We start from the raw sequence: 10,159 nt of genomic DNA on the forward strand, positions 1-10,159 counted from the left end.
CCAACAGCTCAGCTGGGGATGTCCTATAAAACTGGTTCCTGCCTCTGGCTCCTCATCCACTCTGGTTCTTCAGCAGAGAGTTCCTGTCTGATTCTGTGATCAGGGTGAGTGTTTGCATGAGAGCTGAAACGGAGGATTGGGGCAGGGTGTTGGAAGAGAGGGAAGGAAAGTACAAAGCTGGAGGAGAGAGGAGTGGGAAGGGAGACAGCAGAGGGGATGGAGGTAGATGGATAGAGGGGTTGAGGAGGAGTAAAGAATTGAACAGAGTGAGAAGTACAATGGTTGGTGAAGAAAAGAAACTGGTATTTTGAATTTGTTCTAGACTGAATCTAGACTGAATGGGGAATCAGTTTGAATTTCTCCAGAAAACAACTAGAAAAGAGTCTGGTGTCTGAATGAGCAACATGGGAAGAAGGAGCAATAATCTGAGTTTCTAGAAACTTTCATGAAATTCAAAGTGTCCTCAGGATCTCAAAAGAAGTCATCCCTTCTCTTCTTTAATTTAACATATAAGACTCTATGTAGGAGACAGCTGGGTGGCTCAATGGATTGAGAAGCAGTCCTAAAGTTGCGAGATCCTGGGTTCAGATCTAAAGTCAGGTGCTTCCTGGCAGTGTGACCCTGGGCAAGTTTCTTAACCCCCATTGCCTAGCCCTTACCACTCTTCTTCCTCTGGACTAATACACAGCCTTGATTATAATATGGAAGGTAAAAGTTTAAAATAAAAAGACTGTAGTTTTTCTACCTCTGATCTTCCCCAAAAGGTATAAAACTATATATACATGCATACTTAGAGACTAAGAGAAGAAAATACAAAGAAAAAGGACAAATAGGGAGAGACAGAGAGAGAAAATTTGACAATCACCTGAACTTATGTTAAATGCACATTCCCTCAACTTCAATTCCTTTTAAACTAGGAATTATTTTAAGTTTTTTTTCTTCTAGATACTGGGGCATTCTAGGCAATCACTGTGTATATCAATTCCAGATAAAGAATGTTTTTAAGACTGGATTTAATGCATCTGAAAAAATTCTATATTGTCTTTCAGGTTTACTAAACTCCCACAGAGATGTCCTGCCAGCAAAGCCAGCAACAGTGCCAGGCCCCGAAGTGCCCACCCAAGTGTCCTCCCAAGTGTCAGACACCTAAGTGTCCACCCAAGTGTCCTCCCAAGTGCCCACCCAAGTGTCCACCCAAGTGCCCTCCCCAGGCTCCATGCCCTCCTCCTTCTTGCTGTGGTTCTAGCTCAGGAGGATGCTGTAGCTCTGGGGGATGCTGTGGGAGCTCTGGAGGATGCTGCAGCTCTGGCTCTGGAGGAGGCTGCTGCCTCTTCTCCCACCACCATAGAAGATCCCACAGGCACAGACGCCCAAAGTCTGACTGCTGTGACAGTGGCAGTGGGCGCAGCCAGCAGTCTGGAGGCTGCTGTGGGAGCTCTGGAGGCTGCTGTGGGAGCTCTGGAGGCTGCTGTGGTGGTTCTGGGGACTGCTGCTGATCTGGTGCCCCTGCCCATGAAAAGAGACAAACCATTGGTTCTGCACCCTTTTCTTTTTAATCCTTAGGTTATACCCTCTTCCCATGGATTTGAACTGTTTAAGTGTTCGTGGGGGGTGGAGAGAAGCAAGACCTATTATTTCATTTTTCTCAAACCCCCAGGATCCAAACCATCTTCATTCAAACTTTCTCATTCACCCCAAATAAAAATAAAGATTTTGTTCTTGTCTCATCTACCTCCTATTTTCCATTATTTTCCTCTACAACTTCTTCAAAGCTCCATTCTTGTTAACAGACCCACAGACTTCCCTGATTAATGCCTTCAGGGAATACTCAGGAAATAATATTGGGTGGCAGCTGAGAGGCTGGGCTGAGATTCACTTCATTCAGTTCCAAGGTGACACAGAGAGTGTGTGTGTAGAACTCAGTTAATTATGGCAACCATCCTTCTCAGAAGGGCAAAATGTGCCAAGGCTTGAAACCTCAGGATAGAGAGCACAGATGCCTCTGCAAAGGCTCAACTCAAGCCCAGGTGGAAAAGAGAGGCAAATCAGGGTAGAAATAGCCCCCTGGTTTGGAGAAGAAAGTCTTGAGGGACAGGGGATTCAGTAAGAAGATTCAGGAGGACCTGGGGCTTTCTTCTGGATCCTTCATGTTAGGATGGCTAAATGATGCATGATCTATAGCTACTTATCTCTTCCTTCTCTACACTAATCCTACTTTTCTGTTTGACCCAGAACACAGGCATATTCAGTACTGTCTCCCTTTCTTAGAACTGGCCTGTCCCTCTTTCATTGATTCCATCCCCCAAAATCTCAGAAAAATTATAGTGTTTCTAAGGTGTGCCTTGGTCCTTCCAGGATTCTCTTTCCTCTTAGTGGAGGAGGGGGGGTCTTCCTAATTCCAGAGCCCAGGGCCAAACTCCAGGTTCTGTCTTCTGCCTCCACTACCAGGCTACCTTTCAAAGTATTGTCACATGCCTTCTGGACCTCTCACATATCTTTCTTTTCCTCAGATCTCCTTATGCCCAGGGTCCTAGCACCAAGTTATAGTTCCACTCTAAGAACAATATTACCAGATAATTCATGTAATGACTCAGTTTGGCAACAAAGTTATGAGAAATTGTTCGTTCTTGAAGATATGAAGGACTTAGGTGAGGGGGTCTAATAAGTATACACAATCAGACTCAGATGATGTATTGGTTAATTTTGAAAAATTTCTTTTCTGTTTCCATTTTTAGTCATTTTCTAAGGCATATTTCATTGGGTTGGGGACAGGGCATGGATTCATCTGAATTTGAAGGTTAAGATGAAGCCAATTAAAATGTACCAAAGTTAAAAGATAAATCCATTCTTTGTTATCATGAAGCCCAAATGAAGATCTCAGGAATCCCATCTCAATGCTCACTTACCCTGATGAGTCAGGTCTTTCAGAACAATGTTATGATTCCCCTTCTGTGTTCTTGGGGTACCTCTAAGGGATACCAGGTATCTCTTTCCAATGCTATTCACTTGTGACTACAGTTCAATGTGTTCTCCTCAGTATCAGTCTCTATAATCAATATCTTCCTTATATCATTGATACTTTGAGTGTTTAATGCTATGGTATTATTTAATAAATTAACATCAATTAGTTTTTACAAAAGGATTTAATGAGAAAATATAGTGACTAGGGCAGATTGGTAGCACAATGCATAAACTCCATTCCATCCACTAGTAGATTTGGAGTCAGAAAAATTCATCTTCCTAAGTTCAAATTGGACTTCAGATACTCATTTATTGTGTGAACCTGGTGTTAGATTTAAAATAGTTTTGATCGTTCCCCATCAAAATAGAATTCTAATTCTTTTCTTCTTATATTATGGCAACTTCCTGTAGTCTTGGCTACAAATGGCTAAGTGAAATATTACTGCATTCTGTCCTACATACTTGTGGGATAGAAATTACTTTAAACTGGACCAATACATGGCCTATTTTGAATTTTTCTTATGTTTTTGATTATTTTTCTATTCTTTTGATAATTGACACATACACCCCCATAACTGAACATTGCATTCTGAGCTAAACTTGGTATTTTTTAATACTTACTTCAGGGGGGATTGTATTTTAATTTAAAATCTAAGAATTTTTTTGAATTTTTTTGTTTGAGATTATATTTTTATAAAAATCCAAGAATTTTGAATTTTGTTTAAGATTTTACTGTTATAAAAAATCAAAGATTTTGATTCTGTTCGAGAAAAGATCTTCAAGAAAGAAGCTTGAAACTTTTATATCCGGAGAATGAACTGTTGCAGAAAGATGCCGAAAACCTACACTTCATCAAGAAGATCAAGAATGAACTTTGGATATGATTGATTGGACTGAACTCTTGATTGAACATTTATTGTAATTGTACACATTTATGCCAAAAGGGACTGCCCCTAATTTGGCTTTCTGTCAATGCGCCTAGCAAAACATTGGTTTTGCTTTCTTTTCTTTTCTATTTTCTCTCTCACTATTCTAATTCTCTTTTAAAAATTGAATATTGTGTATATCTATAGTTAGAATTGAATTCAGAATTACAAAATTGATTATGTTGTTTGATCAATGGGGAGACTGGTCTCCCATGATCATCAGGGGGGATTGTAAATCTTAAAATTTCTTAGACTTATGAATGTTGGAAATTTCCCCATTTGGAAATTTCATACTTGAAAAAATTTCCTACTGATAGTAAGAACTCTATTGGAATATGAAACTCCTTGGCATGGGAGGATCCTTCTCCTCCCTACTTAAGACTACTTTAGGACAGAAACCTTTTGCTAAACAATGGAAAGGGCTTTGACCTATGCTTAAGCATAGAACAGGAAGTTCTTTGAGTCATGATTGATTTTAGAATTGATACAATAGAGATACTTGGAATGACAGAACCAGGTCTTGGAAACTACAATCTCCACCCTACTCAGAATAACAGGCTTTAGGAAGGGCTGCAGCAAAGATCAAGATTTAATTATTTGAGAATATGATCTTCAACAGACATGTGCAAAGGGGACAGACCTCTGGGTGGTCCTGGGTTAAACTAGAGCCACCATTGGCACAGGGGAGACATCGACAGTGATTGGTAGATGTGAGAACTGAGGGGAGGGGACTTGGATTTTTTGCTTAAAGATAGCGGGGTCTGAGGACTGAAGAGGAGAGTTTTTGCTCTGAAGGAGGTCTGAGGGGTTGATGCTCTGAAGGAGGTCTGAGAGGAGAGAGGTCCTGGAGGGAGAGCTCCTGGAGAGGACTTGAAGGAGGCTGTGGAAGGAGAACTCAAGAGGAGTCAGGAGGAGAATTCTCTGGAAACATTTCTTGAAAGGAGGCTCTCTTGAAGGTGGAGCCTGAGGTTGGCATGAGAAGCTTTACCTAGAGAGATCTTGGGTGAGTGATAAAACCAACTGACTGATTTATCTCTTAGGACTGAGGTCTAGGCCTTATTGGATTGAGGCCCTTCATTCTTATTCCTTTCTTACTTTCTCTCTTTTTCTATTGATTAATCAGTGTATTACAAATTAAATTTCTCTATAAACCCAGTTGGCTTGGGCATATTCATAAATTGGGAATATATTCCCTGGCGACCATCTTATATTTATATAAAACCAAGACACAGTAGAAAACATATTTCAGCGGTCATAATTATTTTATATTTCCCTTGCTCCCAAACATTTTAATTATCACAGTTTATGGCTCCCACTCTCTTATCTACAACTATTTAACGCTCAAAACTATTTTATATCTAACACTGGACAAGTCTCTTGACCCTGTTTACCTCAGTTTCCTAACTTGTAAAATAAACTGGAACCAGTATCTTTGCCAAGAAAATCCCAAATGGGGTTCATGAAGAGATGGACAGGACTATAATGACTGAACAATAACAAATAAAGAGAAATATAAATATTTCTCCCTACCTCAACCTCTGGAGGCACACTTATCCCTATAACACCCAGTAAAGAGAGGATACTCATTCTTAAAGCACTTGCTTTATTCACACTCATCAAATTCACTCCTAAATATAAACCAGTGGATTGTTGTTCCTCTTTATGGCTTCCTATGACACCCTGGAAAGCTCAGCAAAGCAGAACTTTGTTCTTTAGCTAGGCATGGCTATCTAAAAAAAATCTGTCATGGATTATGCCTTCTAGAACTCTGGTGGCTTGCTCTCCTGAGCTTTTGAAATTCCTAAGATTATGACCTAGTCCCGAATTCCTTCATTAAAAGAAGGAACAAAAGACAAATGTGAAGAAAAAGGTAAGAACAGATTCATGGGCACATACTGTCATCCCTATTAAAAAAGCCCCATTCCCTCACTACACAGAAGAGTTACATTCCTCTTTATCATCACATTTGAACATCCAGAGGAAAGAAAGAAGGATCTGGTTATGCTGCCTTTTTAAGCACAGCCAATTCATGGCATAGCATCCTCTTTAAAAGATTCCCTTTTGGAATATCTACCCTTTGATCCAGCCATAGCACTGCTGGGTCTGTACCCCAAAAAGATAATGGACAAAAAGACTTGTACAAAAATATTCATAGCTGCGCTCTTTGTGGTGGCCAAAAACTGGAAAACGAGGGGATGCCCATCAATTGGGGAATGGCTGAGCAAATTGTGGTATCTGTTGGTGATGGAATACTATTGTGCTAAAAGGAATAATAAAGTGGAGGAATTCCATGGAGACTGGAACAACCTCCAGGAAGTGATGCAGAGCGAGAGGAGCAGAACCAGGAGAACATTGTACACAGAGACTAATACACTGTGGTATAATCGAACATAATGGACATCTCCATTGATGGTGGTGTAATGTCCCTGAACAATTTGCAGGGATCCAGGAGAAAAAAACACTATTCATAAGCAAAGGATAAACTATGGGAGTGGAAACACCGAGGAAAAGCAACTGCCAGAATACAGCGGTTGAGGGGACATGACAGAGGAGAGACTCTAAATGAACACTGTAATGCAAATATTATCAACAAAGCAATGGGTTCAAATCAAGAAAACATGTAATGCCCAGTGGATTTACGCGTCGGCTATGGGGGGTGGGAGGGAGGAAAAGAAAATGATCTATGTCTTTAATGAATAATGCTTGGAAATGATCAAATAAAATATATTTAAAAAAAAAGATTCCCTTTTGGGGTTAAACCAACTGGAAACTATAGCTTATGTCCTTGTGAGGACTGCATCAGGAGAAGTGAGACCTGGGCAAGTTCCTTAACCTCTACCTTTCTCTGTTCCTTCAATTATAAAAAAGAAACAATAAAGGCACCTCCCTACCAGAGCTGTTGCGAGGATCAAACAAGATGATATTTGTAAAGTGTTTAGCACAATGATGGCACATAGAAGGTACTTCATAAATGGTTTTTTTAAAGGCTTCTTGGAATTATAAGGGATAGACTTTCAATGGCCAAATCCAGTCCCTTGTTACAATTACAAGAGAATGATGATATGTGCTTATCATAAAATAAGCTGATTCATAATGTTTGTTCATATTAATCTTCCTCAGATATTTGAATTTTATTATAGCAATCAATCAATGAGCATTTTTGAAGCATCTATACTGTACTGATCACTATGCTAAGTGCCTATAATAATACCAATAGTATTAGCTAGCATTTAAAAAGAACTTTAAGATCTGAAAGCACAATACAAATATTTCATCTGATTTTTACAACACCTCTGTGAGGTAATTATCCCTATTTCACAGATGAGGAGACTGAGGCTGAGAAAAGTCAGTAACTTAAACAAATTCACACTGATCAAGAGAGTGAGACAGGATATAACCTCAGATTGTATATACTGCACTATGCCACCTATAGTGGCATATGATAAGGTCACCTCCCACTCCCTCCATCATAGAGAAAAAAAGGTTGATTAAAGTAAATAATTGTCCCTAGCTATTCTGGGTATAAAACAGAAGCCCTCTACTTCCTCCAGTCTGGTTTTCTCAACTTCTTGCATTATTGCCAAGTATTTCTACTGGCAGAATACCCAGCCCCTTCCATTCTAAGTTCCCTAACCTCTATGAGGATCCTTGTCTCTCAGATCCCCAGATAAGAAAAGGGTGAATTTCTTCCTCACTTCTGATGTCACCAGACCCAGAGAAACCACCTGAACCATCGTCTTGCCACCTAATTGACAGCAAATGTGACTCAGCTACTGAATTTTCCTCCCAGCTCGACTCTATCATAGGGAAGGTTAAGTATGGAGAGGAGCCTGAGTTCCTGGGGTTCCAAACCATAGACTTTATATTGAGTATCTAAAATTATTGTTGACTACTGGGGTGGGGCCTAGGTAACAAGTAGCATGGAATCCTTTCCTGTTTTCATCATTGTCATTGCTTTCTTCTTCATCATGGATAGGCACCTAGAGTAATCTGGCTTTCAAATAGTGTTTCAATGTTGGCAAAGCCAGTTACATCCTTAATCTCATCTGATCACCATTCCCTTTATCATTGCCAACACCATCATCATTGCTGAAGTCAGCAGGAATGCATGAAGAACTATACAAAGACATCCACATGTGTAACTTGCTTCAGATAATGAGATCAGAGAATGGCGAATTTGGAAAAAGAAGGGAACCCAGAGAGCATCTAATCCAAGCTCCCATTTTACAGAGGAAGAGTTTGAAATTCTGAGAGAATTAGAAATTTAAATAAGGTCTAACAGGGAATAAAGAGCAGAACCAGCACGCTGACCCAGATCCCCTGACTTCATCTCTAGAGCTTTTGGCTCTATATCATGCAACATTAAATGTAAAACAAAAACAAAAAAATAGTTTGAAGTGTATGCTTGTTTTGGTGAGCAAGGGAAGTTCTTTTTAAAGGAATAAAGCTGGTAATTTCCCCCTAAAGAGAAGAACCCTTTTATAATCATTTCTAAAAAGATCTTCTTTTGCTATCTTCAATGAATATATGTGGTAAATTTTAGCTTTTGCAGGTAAACTTTCCTTAAAATCCATGCCCCTTACCCCTATCCAACCCAATCAAGTCCTCCTCATATTTCAGCCCTCAAGATATTATCATATCAGACACTGTCTATGGAGCTGCCTAATAAGTTTTATGTAACAACCCTGTTAGGGACCATGGATACACACATGAATTAAAAATCAATAAAAAGGTTGGGATGTGGGGTATGTTAATATGTCCTAACGAGGAAACAGTGCTTCCTGTCCTGGGCTTCCTTTTCCACCTTTCTTTAGGTGAAAGGAAGTATATATTCTAGAACATGTAGAGGAAAAAGGATGAAAGATATTTTATTTATTTTTATACAGAATTCATGAACTTCTATGTTGCTATATATCAAACAAAGATGCAAAAAAAGACAGAAGAGAAAAAACAAGTGATTGACCTGGATAATGGCTGTATGCTGGGAGGGGAGGAGGATATATCTATCCCAAAGTGTTTTAAGGTCTTGGTAGAGTGATACATGTATCATAAGCTAGAAAACACTAAGAAACATTTGTCAATGGAATAGGAAGTAATGTGTTATGATGGAAAATATTTTCCATCATAACACAATGCCTCCTCTTCTATTTTTGTCTAAACATTTGGTCTAAATTTGTCCATTTGTTTTTTTTTTACCTGAGGAAGTTTTTACCCAGCTCTCAGTTTCTAGTGCCCTACTCTCAGACACTATTTTGTAGGTTTGTAGATGAATGAATGAATGAATGAATGAAGAGATGGAAGGATGAATGATCACTTACTCTCAACTGTTGACTTGCTCCTGAAAAGGGATGGTGGGGGTATGGGAAGGATGGTATCTTAGACCTGGAATAACTATTCACTGTCTCCAGGATGAAGAGTTTGGGAAGCAGATTTGAAGGTCTGAGTTTAGAGTTGTTTTGTATAGAAATGGAGCTAAAAGGTGAATACCTCATTGGAATAAATATATGTGAAACAAAAGACAAAATGAAATGGTCCCACAAGACAATGAGACTATACTATAAAGATGAAGGCTCTTAGAAGGCTCATGTTTTCCAGTTACTTTCTTTTAGAGATGAGAAAAACACAGCTTAGGAGATGACGTGATTTCTTCTAACTCATACTGGTTAATAAGAAGCAGAATAATGATTTGAACTTGGGTCCTGTGATTCCAATTTAAGTGCTCTTTTCCATGATCTATCTCATCTAGAACAACAGGGCATATGACCATATGGAAATTTCTAGAAATGAACAGAAAAAGAGTGACTGAAGTCCTAAACCTTTGACCCAATAGTCAGACTCCATGGTAATTCCTTAAATGAATGTAACGGTGAAGGGCTCCCAGTCTTTACTAGGAATATGACTAACTGAAAGCACATCTGAATCCCTTCTTAATAGGGAAGTTGCTTCACTTGGCATAGTATAATGAAAAGAGCCTGGATTCAATTTTGGGAGACCATGGTTTAAGCACTGACTAATCCACCTATTACTTCTGTGACCTTATAGAATCTTTGGTTCTCAGTGTCTTCATCTATCAAATGAATCAACCAACATACAGGTTTTCTAACATCCCTCCCTACCTCCCTAATCCATGTGCTGGCAGATTTCAGTGTATGTGAGTTTAGACAATGTCACGAATTGTCTGACACATGCCATGAGTTGTGAAAGACACTCTTCCTCCTAGAGAGCTAGGTCTCGTGCCAACAGTTTAGCCTGGGATGTCCCATAAAAGGTGT

General features: G+C 39.4%; 1 protein-coding gene across 1 annotated transcript; it reads left to right on the forward strand.

The window, feature by feature from the left end:
- On the forward strand, positions 1-1,755 carry LOC130457019 (late cornified envelope protein 1E-like). The gene is made up of 2 exons (XM_056814866.1): positions 1-104; positions 1,050-1,755. Exon 2 carries the CDS (start codon positions 1,071-1,073, stop codon positions 1,494-1,496), a length of 426 nt encoding a protein of 141 aa, XP_056670844.1. The 5' UTR covers positions 1-104; positions 1,050-1,070; the 3' UTR covers positions 1,497-1,755.
- Positions 1,756-10,159: the final 8,404 nt, after the last annotated feature.

This window comes from Monodelphis domestica, chromosome 2 (assembly GCF_027887165.1).
Source record: "Monodelphis domestica isolate mMonDom1 chromosome 2, mMonDom1.pri, whole genome shotgun sequence".
In the NCBI taxonomy this organism is placed as follows: Eukaryota; Metazoa; Chordata; class Mammalia; order Didelphimorphia; family Didelphidae; genus Monodelphis; species Monodelphis domestica.